This window comes from Emys orbicularis, chromosome 1 (genome assembly GCF_028017835.1).
Source record: "Emys orbicularis isolate rEmyOrb1 chromosome 1, rEmyOrb1.hap1, whole genome shotgun sequence".
Classification (NCBI taxonomy): Eukaryota; Metazoa; Chordata; order Testudines; family Emydidae; genus Emys; species Emys orbicularis.
This window is the reverse complement of record NC_088683.1, coordinates 246806751-246827266: the sequence shown is the minus strand read 5'-3', so window position 1 is coordinate 246827266 and position 20516 is coordinate 246806751. Positions and strand designations below refer to the sequence as shown.

Here is a 20516-nt window from a genome sequence, read left to right as displayed (position 1 = left end):
GGTGCTTTTGGGTAACTGTCGTCATCCAACCGTCACTCCCGCCCTCCCTCCCTGAAAGCGCCGGCGGGAAATCAGTTCGCGCACTTTTCTGGTCAGTGACAGCACGGACGCCACAGCACTGCGAGCATGGAGCCCGCTGCGACCATCGCTGCAGTTATGGCCATTGTCAACACCTCGCACCTTATCATCCACCTTTCCCAGAGGCAGATGCTGAGAAATCGGGCGAGGAGGCTACGGCAGCGCGGTGAGGACCTGAAGTCTGAGAGTGGCACAGACCTGTCACAAAGCACGGGAGCCTGCGCCGAGGACATCATGGTGGCAATGGGTCATGTTGATGTTCTGGAACGGCGATTCTGGGCCTGGGAAACAAGCACGGACTGGTGGGACCGCATAGTGCTGCAGGTCTGGGATGAATCACAGTGGCTGCGAAACTTTTGCATGCGGAAGGGGACTTTCATGGAACTTTGTGAGTTGCTGTCCCCTGCCCTGAAGCGCAATGACACCCGGATGCGAGCAGCCCTGAGTGTCCAGAAGCGAGTGGCCATAGCCCTCCGGAAGCTTGCAACGCCGGACAGCTACCGGTCAGTCGCGAACCACTTTGGCGTGGGCAAATCTACCGTGGGGGTTGTTGTGATGCAAGTAGCCAACACAATCGTTGAGCTACTGCTCTCAAAGGTAGTGACCCTGGGAAACGTGGAGGTCATCATAGATGGCTTCGCCGCGATGGGATTCCCAAACTGCGGTGGGGCTATAGATGGAACTCACATCCCTATCCTGGGACCGGACCACCAGGCCAGCCAGTACATTAACCGAAAGGGCTACTTTTCAATGGTGCTGCAAGCAGTGGTGGACCATAGGGGACGTTTTACAAACATCAACGTCGGATGGCCGGGCAAGGTTCATGACGCTCGTGTGTTCAGGAACTCTGGTCTGTTTAGACGGCTGCAGGAAGGTATTTACTTCCCAGACCACAAAATAACTCTTGGGGATGTGGAGATGCCTATAGTGATCCTCGGGGACCCAGCCTACCCGCTAATGCCCTGGCTCATGAAGCCCTATACTGGCGCCCTGGACACTGAAAAAGAACTCTTCAACTACCGGCTGAGCAAGTGCAGAATGGTGGTGGAGTGTGCTTTTGGACGTCTCAAGGGGAGATGGAGAAGCTTACTGACTCGCTGTGATCTCAGCGAAACCAATATCCCCATTGTTATTGCAGCTTGCTGTGTGCTCCACAATCTGTGTGAGAGCAAGGGGGAGACCTTTATGGCAGGGTGGGAGGTTGAGGCAAATAGCCTGGCTGCTGATTACGCCCAGCCAGACAGCTGGGCGATTAGAAGAGCCCAGCGGGACGCGCTGTGCATCCGGGAGGCTTTGAAAGCTAGGTTCCTGAGTGAGCAGGGTAACCTGTGACTATTAAGTTTGTTTACAGAGAAGCTGAACCTGCCCCCGTTTCTTTAGCCAGTAAATGTTCACTATCCTCTCCAGTTACATACCCCGTTCACCCCGTTCCCCCCCTTCTAACACACGTTTAAAAATAAAATCACTTGAATTTTGTTAATGAACACCGTTTTCTTTATTACTGTTTTCTCGGTAAAGTGTTGAACCTGGGACGCAGACTGTGGTGGGGAGCGGGTGTAGTGTAGTGATGCAAAGGACGCTTCTAAACTCCAGGAATGACAGGCTCCGCACTGGTGGACTGGTTGTTTCAACGGAGCCTGCCACCCCTCCTGTTTGGGACTCTGTGTGTGGGGGCTATGTGACTTTGTGGCAGGGGGAGGACGGTTACAGATCCCCTGCTGCGTGGCTCTGTGATCCAGGATAAGGACCGCTGCATAAGATCTCTAACCGCCCTCCCCCGCCACAAAGTCACATAGCCCCCCCTCCCCCCCCCGAACATGAAAACCACCTCCCAGACTGACCAGGGTAACTAGTGACTGCAATGTGTGTGTGCCCTGCTGCTGAACCTGCCCCCGCGTCTGTACCCTGGTAAAGGTGACTGTCCTGTCCAATTACCAACCCCCTTCCCCCCCTTCAAACAGACTCTCCTCTAAAAGAACATGATGGAAAAAGTAATTAACAGAAACGTATTTTTTATTAGCAACTACACATGAAATTGGGGGATGAAACTGGGACGGGGGCTTGGGTGAGGCAGGAAGGAAAGGACTTATCAAATTTTTGGGAATGAGAGCCTTCTGGTACTTGAGCAGTCTGCAGGGGTGGAGTGAGAGTTTTCACGGACTCTGCCGCCCCTCCTTCTTGGGACTTTGGGTGAGGGGGGTATGGGACTTTGTGGCGGGGGAGGGCGGTTAGATATAGACTGCAGCGGGGCTCTGTCCTCCTGCCTCCGGTCCTGCAGAACATCCACAAGGCGCCGGAGCGTGTCCGTTTGCTCCCTCATTAGTCCAAGCAGCGTTTGAGTCGCCTGCTGGTCTTCCTGCCGCCACCTCTCCTCCCTGCCGCCACAAGTTCTCCCTCCACTGGGTCTGCTGGGCTGCCTGGGCTCGGGAGCAGCCCATAAGTTCCGAGAACATGTCCTCCCGTGTCCTCTTCTTCCTACGCCTAATCTGCGCTAGCCTCTGGGAGTGTGATGCCAGGGGAGGTTGGGAGACAGTCGCAGCTGTGGGATGGGAAAAAGGGAGTGAATTCCTCAGAAAGATAAATTTTTGGGTGAACAAAGAACATAGTCTTTCTCTGTGAACAAGACCATGCACAGCACCTATCACATGCGCACTCAGGACAAGGTCGAATTTTCGGCCTTCGCATTCAGTGCCTGGGGTCTTGCAGTGCAGATCAGACAAGCGGGACAGGACAGCGGAATTTGGGTAACAGGCTGACATGGTAAGCCGTACACTTGTGGCTGCTTAAAACTTTAATAATAGCACTGGCCTCCTTTCACGTTCAAAGCAATGCCAGTCCCTGCTGCCAGCAATCCGGCAAGCATGAACTCTGCCCCTGTCCCACCCCCTCGCGGCTATCTCAGGGAAAGATCCCTGTATGCTGCTCCTCTCCCGCCTCCACCGCGTGGCTCTAAACCGCCGGTTACAGTTCTGTAAAGGAACAGGCAAGCAGTCCCAATACTAACATTCCCCTACCTAATTCAAAGCAGGTCACCATGAGCGACATCACTCTGATGAGGATTTCAGAGACGGAGAAAGAACGGATGCTTCGGGAAAGCCTGCAAAGACCAGGGCCGTATGCCGCCATGCTCTGCAAGGCAATGATACCCGAGTACTTGATTGTCTCCTGGTGCGGAAACGTTTCCTACCACGGAGGACCCAATAAGGCCGCTCTCCCCAGGAACCTGATGCAAAGGCTTTCCAATTACCTCCAGGAGAGCTTCGTGGAGATGTCCCAGGAGGATTTCTGCTCTATCCCCGGACATATAGACCGGATTTTACTGTAGCTGCACTGGCAGGGACTAAACAGTAGAGCGCCTAGGGCACAACAATCATGCTAAACTGGACATTGTTAGATTTTTTTTCAGTAGTTGCACTGCCAAGGACTGAAACGTTAAGCACCTAGGGCAAACTAATCATGAAAAACCCATTGTTAATATTGTTAATATTCCTGTTCTGTTAAAAATAAATGTTTACATGTTTAAAACACTTACTGACTGATCCTTCCCCTGATTCTGTGTCCGGGTTAACGCCTGGGGACGGTTGGTAGGGGATCTCTGTAAGGGTGATGAAGAGATCCTGGCTGTCGGGGAAATCAGCGTTGTAAGCGCTGTCGACTGCCTCGTCCTCCTCATGTCCTTCCTCATCTTCCCCGTCCGCTAACATGTCCGAGGAACCGGCCGTCGACAATATCCCATCCTCAGAGTCCACGGTCAGTGGTGGGATAGTGGTGGCGGCCGCACCTAGGATGGAATGCAGTGCCTTGTAGAAACGGGATGTCTGGGGCTGGGATCCGGAGCGTCCGTTTGCCTCTTTGGTCTTCTGGTAGCCTTGTCTCAGCTCCTTGATTTTCACGCGGCACTGCGTTGCATCCCGGCTGTATCCTCTCTCTGCCATGGCTTTAGAGATCTTCTCGTAGATCTTTGCATTCCGTCTTTTTGATCGCATCTCGGAAAGCACGGACTCATCGCCCCACACAGCGATCAGATCCAAGACTTCCCGATCAGTCCATGCTGGGGCCCTCTTTCTATTCTGAGATTGCATGGCCATCTCTGCTGGAGAGCTCTGCATCGTTGCCAGTGCTGCTGAGCTCGCCACGATGTCCAAACAGGAAATGAGATTCAAACTGCCCAGACAGGAAAAGGAATTCAAATTTTCCCGGGCCTTTTCCTGTGTGGCTCGTCAGAGCATCCGAGCTCGGACTGCTGTCCAGAGCGTCAACAGAGTGGTGCACTGTGGGATAGCTCCCGGAGATATTACCGTCGATTTCCATCCACGCCTAGCCTAATTCGACATGGCCATGTTGAATTTAGCGCTACTCCCCTCGTTGTGGAGGAGTACAGAAGTCGAATTTAAGAGACCTCTATGTCGAACTAAATAGCTTCGTGGTGTGGACGGGTGCAGAGTTAATTCGATGTAACGGTGCTAAATTCGACATAAACTCCTAGTGTAGACCAGGCCTTAGATCGACTTAGAATCACTTACTTCGCGTCCTCGCGGCGCGGGATCGACGGCCGCCGTTCCCCCGTCAACTTTGCTTCCGCCTCTCGCCGAGCTGGAGTTCAGCAGTCGACGGGAGAGCGATCGGAGATCGATTTATCGCATCTACACTACACGCGATAAATTGATCCCTGATAGATCGATTCCTACCCGCCAAGCCGGTGGGTAGTGTAGATGTACCCTTAGGGACCAAGGTGGCAGTTTTCCAGTAGTTAGAAAAAGGGGAGGATGGGGAAATAAAAGCACCAATTATTTTGCAATGTTGCTCACATGCTAAGTGTTAAAATAGCAGCATGGACACATCACAGCCAAAAAGCACAACTGTCTAGACTGCAAGCATTTAAACTCTTCCTGAAAGTGGGCCTTTACTTCTAGGCAACCAGAACATAAAACAAAACAAATGATCTCTGTACTCTCCAACAGAGTGTGTTTATGCAATGACTCTTCATGATGCAAAAGCTGGCTGTTGTTCCTGAGAGACCTGCCCATTTGTAGCACCACATTACAGGAAGAAAACATGACCAGGCAGTGAAAGAATTTTAATAAAATACTCAAGAGGACCATAACTCCTTCCCATCTCTAGATACTATTAAGTAATCTCCTGCTATGCAGGATTGTTCTTAAGGATTATTCTTAAGGGTGGGGGTGCACTAGGTATTAGACGAAGGTTTCTAACCATTAGAGGAGTGAAGTTCTGGAACAGCCTTCCAAGGGGAGTAGTGGGGGCAAAAGACATATCTGGCTTCAAGACTAAGCTTGATAAGTTTATGGAGGGGATGGTATGATGGGATAGCCTAATTTTGGCAATTAATTGATCTTTGATTATTAGCAGGTAAATATGCCCAATGGTCTGTGATGGGATGTTAGATGGGGTGGGATCTGAGTTACTACAGAGAATTCTTTCCTGGCTGCTGGCTGGTGAGTCTTGCCCACATGCTCAGGGTTTAACTGATCGCCATATTTGGGGTTGGGAAGGAATTTTCCTCCAGGGCAGATTGGCAGAGGCCCTGGAGGTTTTTCACCTTCCTCTGCAGTGTGGGGCACGGGTCACTTGCTGGAGGATTCTCTGCACCTTGAGGTCTTTAAACCACGATTTGAGGACTTCAATAACTCAGACATAGGTTAGGGGTTTGTTACAGGAGTGGGTGGGTGAGATTCTGTGGCCTGCATTGTGCAGGAGGTCAGACTAGATGATCATAATGGTCCCTTCTGACCTTAAAGTCTATGAATCTATGAGTCTATGAGGTAAAGATCTGCATCTGCTTTCCTTTAGACATGGGGAAAAAGCAACAACCAGTGAGAGCAGAGGGCATACAGTAGTCTGGCAAGGTCAAGTGGCTTAAACAGACATCTAGCAATGATCCACAAGACCGGATTTATTTTCAGTTGGGTGGTTGGTTGGTTTCTGTGGGCACCATGTATTTCTGTGATCCCTGAAACAGTAAGACGAACGCTTTTGAAAAGTTGTCTTCTGTGCAATTTAGAACTCTCGGTTTGAAAAACAGAATCACGTTATTTATTGAAAGACACAGTTGGAGGGATACTCTCCCTTCCCGCCCCCCAACTCTGGCCCCTGTGTCAACACTACCATACCGCCTCCACAAACCCAGGGAGGAGATGGGTGGGGACACAATTTAGAGTACAACAGGGTGGTTCTGAGCTGCTCCACACCTGTAGGTAGCCCTGAGGAGACTGCTGTAAATTGAAGGAGTCTAATTTATGCTAGACACTGATCCTCAGAAAAGCCCAGATTCAGGAGAGCACAAAGGTGGCTGACAGGCACCTCGTCCCTATCTCCATTCCCCAGGCGTTGTGCCTCTTGGAAACGCAGCAAAGGAACTCTGCCAATGTGTTTTAAAATGTCCATGTCGCCTTCCTCAAACTGGATTTTGGGTTTGTTTTATTCCTTTCAGGCACATATGCAAAGATTTCATTAAAAATGCTTCTACATTATACTTTTTCTAACTCCCTATTATGAACATTAATTACATCTGTCCACGATCCACATACAAAAACAGCCCTAACTATAAAAGGACTTGAGATAACGGTACTCTTAGGAATGGGATTTGTAACTCTAGTGCCAATTTCAGTGTGAAAAATTGACTTCATAAGCAATTCAGACAGATTTTTTTTGGGGGGGGGTTGTTTGTTTTTGTTTTTAAGCCACCTTAACTTGTCTGTGTGAAAGCTGGAAAACTTTCCCAACCCTCAAGGATGATAGGGGATGAGAAGAAAGATCCTTTGAAGGACAATAAAGATATCACAATCAACTTCTATTGCTGGAGATAGGTGGTAAAAGAGGGAGGCTTTCTTTACTATTCGGTGTGTGTTTGTGCTCACAAAAAGCTGAGATTAGAGTCTTAACTATGCCAGTAATGATGTATCAATGAGAAGCTTCCTGAACAGTGGTCTACAGAGTTCTTTCTGGTAGTCTGCAAAGAGCATGGTCACATGGTGTTGTGTCTCCTTGCTAGATCACATTAAGTACTTTCCGCGTATTACTTTTCCAAATAAACAACTGCTGTGGAATGTTATTTGATCAACATTGGGACGGAATGTGGTATACACAATTATGGATGGGCACACAACAATCTTTCTGAAGATGTGGCTATGATGATGTTCGTCCATCGTTATCGATGAAGACCTCAACAACTCATTCTTTCGATGACCGGGCTTTGTGCGTCCGAAGATGACTGATCAGTCCGATTCGGGCGTGGAACGTCCTGTCACACGTCGGGCAAACATGTAATGGCACTGTCGATGATGTACGAGCAGCTCTGGACTTGCGCAGCTCACGCTTTTTTTCAGCCTCAGCAATACGCCTCGCCTCAGAGGTATTACTGCCTGTGTGAATGAGGCTGTGCCATGCTGAACGGTTCAGTGCAAAGGTTTCCCATGTGGCGGTGTTGATCTCGAAGGACTTCAAAGAGGTCTTCAGCGTGTCCTTGAATCGCTTCTTTTGTCCTCCATGGGAGCGCTTTCCCTGAGTGAGTTCTCCGTAGAAGAGCTGTTTAGGAATGCGTTCATCTGACATTCTCACAACATGTCCGGCCCACCTGGTCTGGGCTCTCATCAGCAATGTGTGAACTGACGGCAGACTGGCTCTAGTAAGGACATCAGTATCGGGCACTTTGTCCTGCCATCTGATTTTTAGAAGCTTTCGCAGACAGGAAATGTGGAAGTGATTGAGCCTTCGTGCATGACTCTGATAGACAGTCCACATCTCGCAGGCATACAGCAGAGTTGGAAGCACCACTGCTCGGTAGACCTTCAGCTTCGTTGATAGGCTGATCCCTCGACGTTCCCAAACATTGAAGCGCAATCGGCCAAATGCAGAGCTGGCTTTAGCAATTCTGCAGTTTACTTCATCATCGATTGACACTGCTCGGGAAAGAGTACTGCCCAGGTACGTGAAGTGGTCCACTGTCTGAAGTCTCTGTCCATTTACAGTGATGGACGGTTCTGAGTACAGAGCGTGGGGAGCTGGCTGGTGCATGACCTTAGTCTTCTTGATGTTAATAGTGAGACCGAAGTTATTGTATGCAGTTGAAAACTTGTCCATACTGGCTTGCATTTCTGGCTCAGTACTAGCATTCAGAGCACAATCATCGGCAAAGAGAAAGTCTCGAAGTACAGTTTCCTTCACCTTGGTGATGGCACGCAGTCGCCTCAGATTGAATAATTTCCCATCAGTTCTATACTTCAGGCCTACTCCTTTAGTGCAGTGTTGAAAGGCATCAGTCAGAGTGGCAGAGAATATCATGCTGAACAAAGTGGGTGCTAAAACACACCCTTGCTTGACGCCGTTGGTGACTGGTAAGGCCTCAGATGTTTCACTGTCATCCAGGACACGAGCCATCATACCGTGATGAAACTGACGTACCATTCGTATAAATCTGTCTGGACAGCCAAATTTCGACATGATCCTCCACAGGCCCTGGCGACTGACAGAGTCAAATGCTTTCGTGAGGTCCACAAAAGTTGTGTAGAGTTCACGATTCTGCTCTTGACATTTCTCCTGTAGCTGACGCACAGCAAAGATCATGTCAATAGTCTCACGACCTTTGCGGAAGCCACACTGTGATTCTGGCAGTAAGCCCTTCTCCAGGTGAGTAATCAATCGGTTCAACAGAACCCGTGCAAGAACTTTCCCCGCTGTAGAAAGCAGCGAGATTCCACGGTGATTGTCGCATACCTGGCGATTGCCCTTCCTCTTATAGAGGTGCAAGATGGACGCGTCTCTAAATTCCTGTGGAATGATTCCCTGCCCCCAGAAGGACTGAAACAGCTCAGTGAGTTTCCGTAGCAGCACGGGTCCATCGACTTTGTACACCTCTGCTGGTATGGCATCTGACCCTGGGGCTTTGCCACTTGACAGCTGATTGATAGCTTTCTTCACTTCGTCCTCTTCTGGTGAAGCATCCATGGAGTCATTGACTGCAACTTGGGGCATCTTGTCAATGGCCTCATCATTGATGACTGAGGGGCGATTGAGAATTGCTTCAAAGTGTTCAGCCCATCTCTGGAGAATCTGCGTCTTCTCTGTAAGGAGCACAGTACCATCAGAGTTCAGGAGGGGAAAGCTCCCAGAAGACTGTGGACCATAGAGTGCGTTAAGGGCTTCATAAAACTGCTTAAAGTCGTTCCTGTCCGCATATGCCTGTATTTCATCTGCTTTGGCGCTCAGCCACAAGTCCAGCATTTTGCGCAATCGGTTCTGTACTGTTCTGCGAACGTTGATAAAGGCGGTCTTCTTTGCCGCCGAGGATGGATCGTTTTGATATGCACGATGCAGGCGGTGCTTCTCAGCAAGTAAGGCCTGGATTTCTGCATCATTTTCATCAAACCAGTCTTGCCGCCTGCATGTGGAGGGCCCCAATACCTTCGATGCAGCTGTATGGACAGTGTTGCGGAATCGCTCCCAGTCTTTCTCAGCGTCATCCTCAATACGAAGATCAGCAAGCTCATTCTCTAGGTCTTCCGCTAGATTTTCAGTGATGCGGCTGTTCTTCAGCTTCGACACGTTGATCCTTTTGAGAGCCTTACAGCCTTGTGGTCGTCTCTTCGGCATGATACGGAGCTTCATTTTGGATGTGGCTATACTATGAATCTGAGACACCCCTCCCCCAATCTTATTGCTGGAGTATGGTGCAAATCTGGACCATAGTTCTGAGAGGTTTTAGTTCTGATGGTCCTGCCTCCCAGAGGAGAACTGATACATGGCTCCTGTTTGTTGGGATGTTAGAGCTATCCATGTGCCTGAGGGTGATCTGTGAAGCAAAATCAGGTTTTTGGACACAGTAAGTCCACCAGTGCATAGTGCCCAAGGAGTGAGACGACAGGGCTAACGATGCAGTCTTCATGAAGGGAGTGGCCAGCAGAAGCCTTTGAGATCAGGACTAAGTGTACAGTTCCCTTTGAAAACTCAAGAACTCTTAAGCTTGGTTGCCACCAAACATGGAAATAAGTGTCCCACTGCAATTCTTATAAAAGAACCCAGGCAGACATGCCAGCTTGGATTTCTGATCTTACACTTCAGGCATGGTCTAGCTTTAGGCCTACTTTCCTGAGACTCTGTGCATTAATGATGATGTGCTGTCCACAGACCAACACAGGAACAGTAGAGTTTTTTGCCAGGCCTATTCTGCCTCTGAGTGTTTATTGTACTCACCACTTTTTAACTACACCACCACTTTAAAAGCCTCGGATAGGTCAATTAAAAGTAGACTTCACCTGGAGCTTGTTTTTAAAAACAAAAGTTTGATGGCCTAGCTCTTGCTTCCACATCCTGGCTGGGGAGACAGGCTGAAGGCATTACTCCAACATCATCAGCAGAACTTGTTGACACTGGGGATTTGCCGCAGTTACAACCACTGGTGGCTAGCCACCAGCATAGCTGCACCACTTCCAGTGTGGAAAGGCAAAATAGTTCTAAGCCATGATGAGCACTACAGAAGGTAACTCCTCCAGCCTGCAGCAATGGTAAATTACAGGAGTGCACGGCATGGCTTATAGCAGCTTTGCCAGTTTACAATAGGAGTTACAATGGGGAGCAATAGGAGATAGCTGAAATCCACTGTTTGGCCAGGCCTCTGCCTGTCAGTTCCCTTGGGTCTCTGAATCTCTGCCGAGAGACCAGAAATACGACCCGATACCTTATGAAGTATGCCTAGATCATTTCTATAGGGCTCTCCTATGCATCATAAGGGGCTAAGATATTCATTTTTTTTAAATGGGGAAACGGAGGTAGTTGAGGAAATTTGCCCAAAGTCACACAGCAAGTCAGTGGAAGATCTGGGAACAGAACCCAGCTCTCCTGATGCTTGGCTTGGTTTCCACCCGACCACATGATTGCCACAAAACACTTGTATGTGGCAAGTCGACATAGTGAGTAACTGGTGCCATCATGCTTCCCAATTAGTTATTCACAGTCAGTCTGGACAGAACATAGAAGACAGACAAAAAGAGAGTAACATTAAGAGGAATGTTCCCCTTGCCAGCTGAAAAAGGATACTGACCCCAGTCACACAACCCTACTCCCTTATTCTCCGCAGTCAATTTCTAGTGTAAAGAGCTCCCTGCAGAGGAAACAGACTAATCCTAAGTCGTTTCCTTTTGAATCAGATGCAGGAATGCTTTATTTCTGGAAAGGATGCAGAGAAGCGATTCCAGCCACCACATGGATGTCTTAGGATCCCAAGGGACGTAACTTGCTTTGCCCCGTTCCTCAGATTGTGTGGGGGAGTTACCCTGTGTTTCTTCTGGAGGGCTGAAAACCTGTTAATTAGGTGAACATATTTTGGAAATTCCATGAAGCAAGTTCCTCATGCTCTCTTTTCTCTTTCCCTTGGGTTTTACTGAGGGAGGATAAGCTTGATTTTCTAAGGCAAGAAGCACCTGCAGCTCCCATTACAATCAGTAGGAGCTGAACAGTAGGAGCGCAACACCACTGAAAAAAAACAATCAGGTCAGAAGTTTTGATTTGATAAATCTAAGTTTCCATGTCCACAAAAGAAACAGTATGGCCTTCTGATCTGTAAACAGAGAAGCTTACACACTGCAGCAATACTTTTTCTGGACCTTAAAGACATTAGAGTAGGCACTAAAACTGAAGCCTTTCATTTTGAAAATAATACTCCCTGAAAAATGTTAACTGACAGTGTTTCAGCAACGTTGCATGAAATCACTTACAAAATAGAAGTCCATACAGCGGTGTTTCCCAAACTTGGGACGCTGCTTGTGTAGGGAAAGCCCCTGGCGGGCCAGGCCGGTTTGTTTACCTGCCGTCCGCAGGACCAGCCGATCACGGCTCCCACTGGCCGCGTTTCGCTGCTCCAGCCCAATGGGAGCTGCTGGAAGCGGCGGCCAGTACGTCCCTCGGCCCGCGCCGCTTCCAGCAGCTCCCATTGGCCTGGAGCAGCAAAACGCAGCCAGTGGGAGCTGCAATCGGCCGAACCTGCGGACGGGGCAGGTAAACAAACCGGCCCGGCCTGGCCTGCCAGGGGCTTTCCTGATGTAAGCAGAGTCAGGATGAGCTCTACCCTGACATCTGGTGGTGAATTATGGCGAGTGTGGAAAAGAACTCCAGGGGCTGATCTTGTTTGCATAGGCACACCCACCCACCTGGCATGAGACAACAGCAACTGATAGTGGTTACTTTGGATGGGGTGGGATCCCCAGTTTCTCTGTTATTGGGGCAGGAGGAATAAAGTGTTGTTACCCTGATTATGTGAATCAAGGACAATGAAACTGTTTTATTACAGAGTGTCTCACCATCACCTAAGTAACACTCGCTAGACAAGGGACATGGGTTCCACAACCCAGTGAATTGAGAGAGGATGGGGATAGGTATTTGTACCTGATGATATGGGCCCCCTTTGAGGGCTTGAAACACCAATTGCACCATCTCCTCTCTCCACTGTTGAATGTCAGAGCTAACTTTGAACATAAGAACATAAGAACATAAGAAAGGCCGTACTGGGTCAGACCAAAGGTCCATCTAGCCCAGTATCTGTCTACCGACAGTGGCCAATGCCAGGTGCCCCAGAGGGAATGAACCTAACAGGCAATGATCAAGTGATCTCTCTCCTGCCATCCATCTCCATCCTCTGACGAACAGAGGCTAGGGACACCATTCTTACCCAACTTTGATTCCATTAGGAGTCTAGTTACAGACTGCTGAGCTGAATTCACTTTGGGCCAATGGTGCACCAGCACTGGGGCTCCCCTACTATGAGCTGAAATCACAAAACAGCTAAAGTTATTAAGAGCTGAGATCACTGAGTGCTGTGTTAAATAGTGGGGGAGCCTGAAGATATATTGCTAAACGGCTGGCAGAGTAGTTTGCGGGGACGGCTGGAGGAGCAGCGAGCCGCACAGAGCCTTGCGGGGATGGTTGGAGCGGCCCAAGGAACGGCGAGCGGCTCACAGGTCGGTGAGCGGAGCCATTTGCGGAGACAGCTGGAGCGGCTCGTAGAGCAGAGCAGTTCATGGGATGGCAGGAAGTGGACTGGCTCGTGGTGAAGGCTGCGGCGGAACCCCACGGAGAGATGGCCGGCCGGCCTCGGATCACGTAAGATGCCCCTTAACACCCTGCGTGCCCCCCTTTTACTCTGGGGCTGCACTGACCAGGGACAAAGACTTTGGGGGTTGTTGGACTTTTGGGACTTTGGGTGGTTGCTGGACCCAAGAGACTTTGGGGGTGTTGGACTTTGGGGACTCTGGGTGATTTTTGGGTTGCTGGATTCAAGAACCAAAGGGAAAGGACACAGCCCAATTTGCTGGGGTGGGTCTTTTGCTCATGGTTTGTGTTATGAATCCTGTTTGTGGTGTTTTTCCAATTTAATGCTGATGTCGTTTACCTCATGTTATTAAATATTTTCTGCTACACTCCGTGCTTTCAGACTCCGTGCTTGCGAGAGGGGAAGTATTGCCTCTTAGAGGTGCCCAGGGGGTGGTATGTAATTGTCCCAGGTCACTGGGTGGGGGCTCGAGCCGGTTTTGCATTGCATTATTGAAACGGAACCCCTAGACACAGAACCCGACCCTTATTGCTGCCAACTTAGATGGGCAGAAGGGTTACATTTTCACAAGCAGCATCCCAAGTTTGGGAAACACTGCCATACAGGATGAGTGCCAATGTTATTCATATTAATTTTCTATTTATACAGCATGTGAATACATATCGTGCTTTGCAAGAATATACTGAAAACAAGACCTCTGCCTAGAAGAGCTTTTAAGACATGCACTCCCAGCCCACACTTGGTGTTGCCAAATATTTAAAAACAGCAGCAATGTGTGTATCTTGGAATCAGTCTGAGAAAACGTTTCAGTGTGCAATCTGCATTTTTTTCTATTGCTACAGGGCATTGCCAAACGTCATTCGACTGATGTCTGAATTCACACTGCAATAATAATTTTATAAGGAGTGGTCATCAGAGTTCCCATTGTTGTGGGGAGGTAGGAGGAGAAAGGCATAGCCCCTACCACAACTTTTTTCGCATCCTGCTTGTTGGTGTAATATCAACCCTTCCTATCCTATTCTGTGATGTACAGATACGGGAAAGGTCTATTTGTATATTTATTACTGAAAGCCTCTTACTGAGGTTACTACTTTTGTCAATATCCTGTTGGGGCCTTATCCTGATTAGCTGACACTGACAGCAGCAGGCTCTGCCTATCATTAAATTTCAGTTTTGCAATTTATGCTCAAATAAGGAATCCATACTGTAGCCATGAGTAAAACAACACAGTGACCATAGATGAACGAGTAGGTAATGTAAGAACTGACTTCCATCTTCATCTGAAAAGAAATGTTAAACAATTAGAAAGCAAGGGCCAGTCTGTTCTGCATGGACATTAAGGGGCCTATGGTACTTAGCAGAAAATAAATGGTTTTCCCTACAACTCCTGGGGGGGAAATCCCGGCCTCTGGCTCTTGAATATTTTGGGAGCTAGTTGTCTGCTGCTGTCCCCCCCAAAGGTGGCTCCATTTCGACAGTATGGTCAGGGGCAGGGGGAAAGCCGGTACAAATTACCGGGCCCGGCGGTCGGGAAGGGGGCCCGGGGCCCAGCTTCCCCCCCCCCCCGTCAGCCCTGTTTAGCCGGTCCGCCCTTGCTGGGGGGCCTGAAAAAATTCCGGGCCCGGTTTCCCCCCACACCCTGTCGGCCCTGTTTAGCCGGTCCGCCCTTGCTGGGGGGCCCGAAACAAATTTTTCACCAGGGCCCGAACCCACTCTCGGCGGCCCTGAGTATGGTACATAGATGCAGTAGTCTGTGAAGCACTTTAGGATCTTTTTGGGAGTACAGACATTACCATACATTTAAATTACTTAGGCCCAATGCATATGCTAATATAGGGAGGGTGTTGAGAACAGCATTCAATTCCACACAACTATCCACCCAGTTAGGAGTAGATCACGCAGCTGAAAACTGCCCCTTCCCAGCACAGCCACTTTTCTTCTCCAGAAGTGTGAAGTCCTGGCCTTCAAGGGAAAGAGCCCACTTGGGCTTTGCTCCTGGATGCAGTTCTAACTAAGCAGCATTCAACTTCCATCCCAATTCAGAAATTTTTTTAGTTGAGTAGCTGGACCTACAGTTTTATGCTTTCAAGTTTACTACACTACTGGGAATAGATTGATTCAAAATCAGAAGGGTACCCAAGTTATTCTCCACTAAACAATAAAACTGTAACTCTAAAGTAATGTAGTCCACAAAATACTAGGACGCTAATTTTGAGTTTAATCACAACATAAATGCTAAGCATAACGAACTAGAACAAAGTACAACACATTAAACGCTTAGCTGTGAATCTCAACGAGCTTCAATATCAATTTGAAAGCGACAGTGAAAGTACACATTTTCTAATGGTCACTTTTAACCATTTAGTTGCAGTTCAAAAAGAAAAGTTTTGGTGGGGAAAGCCAGCCCAGAATTATTATTAAGGCTTTTGAATGGCTTCTACAACATGTAGTTTTTTAATTTTTAACTTTGGGGTCTAGATTACATGTTTCTATTTTATTCCTATTTACTAGCAGATAGATTTTGGAACTGCTCAGAATAAGGTACAGGAAAATAACTTAAATACTTTCCTCATGGATTGTATTTTCTAAATGGACAACCTACCTAATTCTCAATTACTGAGGGACAATCTCCACTCATTGTTATATTTTGCTTTCCACAATCAAATCTCTGTACAACTTTTCATGTGTGATGTAACCAAGTATTCGGATTCTAATATCTAAACCAGGGATCGGCAACCTTCGGCCTGCGGCCCACCAGGGTAAGCCCCCTGGCGGGCTGGGCCAGTTTGTTAACCTGCCGCGTCCACAGGTTCGGCCGATCGTGGCTCCCACTGGCCGTGGTTTGCCGTCCCAGGCCAATGGGGGCTGCGGGAAGTGGCGCGGGCCGAGGGATGTGCTGGCCGTGGCTTCTTGCAACCCACATTGGCCTGGAACGGCGAACTGCGGCCAGTGGGAGCCGCGAACGGCCGAACCTGCGGACGCGGCAGGTAAACAAACCGGCCCGGCCCACCAGGGGGCTTATCCTGGTGGGCCGCGGGCCAAAGGTTGCTGATCCCTGATCTAAACTGCATTGTTAAATCTATTCACCTTAAATTGGGATATTGCTGATTATGTACTCTATGTATCATATGACTTTAAAAACAAACTTTGTATTTGTGGATAATCTAAGCACTATACCCAGCTGTACAGACACTCTTTTCTCAACCTATGTATTATATAATTTTTTTAACATTAGCTTTAATAAAAAAATTTAATCTGTTCCACATGAGTTGGGGTGTCAGAATGTGGTCCTAAATAAGTGTTACTTGTTTGCATGTGCTTTGCCTTGGTTTAGTTATTACAGTTTTAGCCAACTGAAATAAAACCCTTTTACTATCTTTCCCACACAAGCATAACTATAGGAGGGGAAAAAATTAGGCTGAGATTTCTTGATGTGATATGAGACTGGGAAATGAAAGACAGAATTTGATGAAGACTAAAAATAAAGCCTCCTGCAAGTATTTCTGACTTAGTCTGTTCTGACTTGTAATGAGAGAGTTGCTGCTGTCTGCTGGAATGCCTGTCTCAGTCAGGACCACCACACCCCCCAACCAGGAAGCGACAACATAAACTTCTTAACACGTTTCACATTCCTGCCTCACTTTACTGCCTGTACTGTAATAGCAGCAGAAGGATCAGCAAAACCAGCTCTCTTGGAAACTGGTGCATAAGACCACCCTCCCGCCCCCCACCCCTGGCTTCCCAAAAAATCTCAGCCTCAGCTAGGATTGGGTAAATAACCAATGATGCTTTAAAAAGGAACTGTTAAAAACTCTAAGGGCTAGAGCCTCAGTTGGTGTAAATCAGTGTAGCTCTGAAATGAATTTTTACATGTGATCAAAGAGAGAAGAAACAAATGGACGAAAACTCCTCTCTCAGCACCAGGAGGTAGCAAATTCACAGTGCATGATGACACTTCTGATGATAAATGATGGGCTTTTGAAAAGCAAATGTTCAATGATGCCCCCACCTCACATTCTTTAGAAAAGCAAACACAGCAGAACCCCACCAATTCACACTTCACTAACCCCCCCCCATAATTCAAACAGAGAAACCTGAGGCCTCTGCCTCTGCTCAGCAAAGATTTAATAGCACATTGCTTGAGTGTGGTTTCATGTTACTAAAACTAAATCCCTGTTAGCAAGTATACTGCAGTAGAATTGACCATTTACACGATGAAGTATTCTTACAAATGCTTACAAATCAAATAATACTTGTCCAGTAAATGAATGAAGTTCATTTTGTGATGCTGCACAAGCCTTTTAAAAAAAAACAACAACTTTGCTTACTCACTAACTCTCACAAGTCCATAATTCACTGTGGGATTCCCAGTCATCCGAATGAATTAGAATTTTTCTGTTTGCAAGCACAGGTTATCTCAAATGCTTTGGGAATGTCAAAACTTCTGGATAAGAGGACAGCAAACTGGGTTCATGGGATAAATACCAAAGATGTGGATAACAGAGTGTTTTCATTAAACACTGAGTTTAGTGTTGTAAATGGAAACACTTCAGAGCATGTCACCTGCTCACTCCACAACTCTCATTAGAATACTGTAGCACCTAGGAGCCTTAATTATGGGCTGGGAGGGACCCCATTGTGCTAGGCGCTGTACAAACATGGTCAAAAATACAATCCCTCTAGACCCTCTCCCACATTTCATAGCAGCAAGCACATGGGGGAAGAGACAAATCCCTGTTTGGTGATATCAACCCCTCAACATGCCCCCGCCCGTCTTATGTGCCCCCATCTCAGTCTTTCCATTGAAACCAGGTGCCATAATGCTCCCCCCATGTCTCTGCCAGTCTCCCACCCTCCACCCCATGCACACAGCATGCTCCCTCACCTGCAGTAGACCAGACACTCCATGTGGTTAATCTCATTGTCAGAGCGGTAGCGGCTGTAATCCTCCCACAAGTCCTTGATGGCAGTGACAGCCAGGATGAAGAGCACAGGGGCCAAGGCCAGCTCAGGCTGGAAGGCATTCACCGCCGGCACGAAGTTGAGCAGCGCAATGAAGACGAAATAGACATTGGCCAGGCGGTGAAACTGTTCAAAGAGGTTCTTGGGCAGGAAGGACAGAGCCGTGTACTTGGTGGTCTTGAGGCGATTGTTGGCCAGGGGGCTCCTTTGGGGCTTCTCCGCCTCAGGCCCAGGTAGCAGCAGGTTAGAGCACACAGTCCGTGTCTTGCTCTCCTTCTTCCTCTTTCTTCGCCTCCTGTTCTTCCTCTCCTTCTCCTCTTTCTTCGGCACCTGGGGCACATCCTCACCCCCTTCAGCATCCTGTGCCATCTCTCCTGTCCTCCTTTCCAAACACACCAGACAGACGTGAGCACTTCTGCAATGGGGGCACTTGGCAGAGCCTGGGAGAGAAAGGACTGGCTGCCCCTCCCTGCTCTGCACTAAGTTATCATCCTCAAAGCCTACTCACTCTTCACTTTCCTTTTCCCAGAAGGGGAGGAGGTTTCCTTCAACTCTCTCACTGTTTTGTTTGGCCTCTGGCTCTCTTCCTCCTCCTCCTGTGTTTGGGAGGAGAGAGCTCTTTTTTTTCTGATTCTCTCACCCTCCCTGGCTCAGTCTCCTCTCCTCCTTGCTAAGGCTAAGCTAACTAATGCTCCAGGAGGAAGGGAGGGTGGACTGAATGACTGTCCCGTTGTCTGTCTCTCCAGGAGAGGAGACGTACAAAGTAACCCTTGTCCTGTACGTCATTTCAGCCACACCACTCGTTTCCGCTACAAAAAAGGGGGCTCACAGAGACGCCAGCAGCAGCACGTCAGTAGTGGAAACACGAGAGAATCACACACACAAGACCGGGGTTGGGGGAAGAGACTGATGCATTTTTTAAGAGCGAGAGAAGGGGGAGAGAGGGAGACAGAAAAGCAGCCACACTGGGAACTTTAAAAGCAGGAGAACTTTTGACTCCACAAAGTTAGTAAGTTGAAGTGCGATCCAGTGCCTGGTGTGTGTGTTAAACGTCTGGTCTTTGGCATTGCTGGAAGCTGCTCCTTCATTCCATCCTCTCAGTCTTTATTTACACAATCAACCAAGGGCAGGCACTTCCTTCCCCCCGGATGTAAACCCACAGGTTACACTTTATGTGCTGCCTTTGACTTTCCATTACACATAAGGAGTGGGAGGGTTTGGTTTGGTTGTCCCCCCCCACCCCCGCATTTGATAGTTGCAGTTCTGTACTGCTTTCCATCCAAGGGGATCTAAAGAGTGCTATATAAATCTGCACTTAACCTTGTCAATTTAGGAATATTTTGAAATAAATCAATTTATAAAGACTGTTTGATAGAGTACTCTTTAAAAACAGTATGTCATTATTTATTTTTACACACACACACACACACACACACACACACACGCACACTTATATTTAACATGGGCAAAACATATTTTCCCCTAACTTTGTTCTCAAAAACGGCGTAATCATTTTTGCTCCAAAAATAATTGAGCCTAAGGCAGACACCTGACATGGAAAAGTTCAGCTTCAATGGTTAAAGTTCAACCTTATGAGCAACTGAAAATATGGTCGTATAGTGGACTGGGTTGGCAACCTCAACTAGAATGACTACCAGCAGCACCTCTAATACATTATTTAATTTCACACGGATTTTTCAGGTCCTCCCCTGAGGAGGGAGAGTGGGAAGGGCACTCTACACTGATCTGGTCTCCACTTTTTAAACTGGGAAATATTAAAAACTCAAACTTCAGGGAAAGACAACCAGAGTGATACAGGCACTTGAAACTGAAGAAAAATTAATTTAAGTTGATGTATTTAGCTCAAAGACATGAGCTCAAGGGCATTTAGCTCAAGGGGAACACAACTATGAAAATCTCTAAAGAGAAATAATATTAGAGGAGTAAAGACTATTGATACCAGTCAGCTCTGTGTTCTTGGGGAACCAGGGCACAGTATCCAGCCTCTCTGACTAATGAAGGGACCCCGCCCCTCCCAGCCTCTGCTTGAACCAAAACCGATCAGAGAAAAGACTTGCAGAGAGCAGTGAAGGACAGTGGGAGACACACCTAGACCCCTCCTGACAAGGGTGATAGGATTAACGCAACTCCCCTAGCCTCATTTGCACCAAAGATGGGACAGGGAGGCATCTCCATTAGCATACAGAATGGAGAGCAGAGATTCCAAGGCAAGAACCGCACTGAACTCTGGGAACAGGGAAGCACTGCATCCTGGGGGATCTCGGCTCCAGATGTTAATGAACCTACACCTGCACACACCCAGCTCAGCAGTTAGCAGATCAATTCTAGTAATGAATCCTTGATTGCAGAGCTGGCTCCAGGCACCAGCCGACCAAGCATGTGCTTGGGGCAGCAC

General features: G+C 48.2%; 1 protein-coding gene across 1 annotated transcript in view; it reads right to left on the bottom strand.

Annotated features, from left to right (window-relative positions):
* ATP10A (ATPase phospholipid transporting 10A (putative)) overlaps positions 1 to 18469 on the bottom strand; it is a 154546-nt gene extending 136077 nt beyond the window's left edge. Inside the window, exon 1 of the mRNA XM_065423472.1 lies at positions 18024 to 18469. Coding sequence (XP_065279544.1) covers positions 18024 to 18469 — 446 coding nt within the window. The remainder of the gene's footprint in view (positions 1 to 18023) is intronic.
* Positions 18470 to 20516: the final 2047 nt, after the last annotated feature.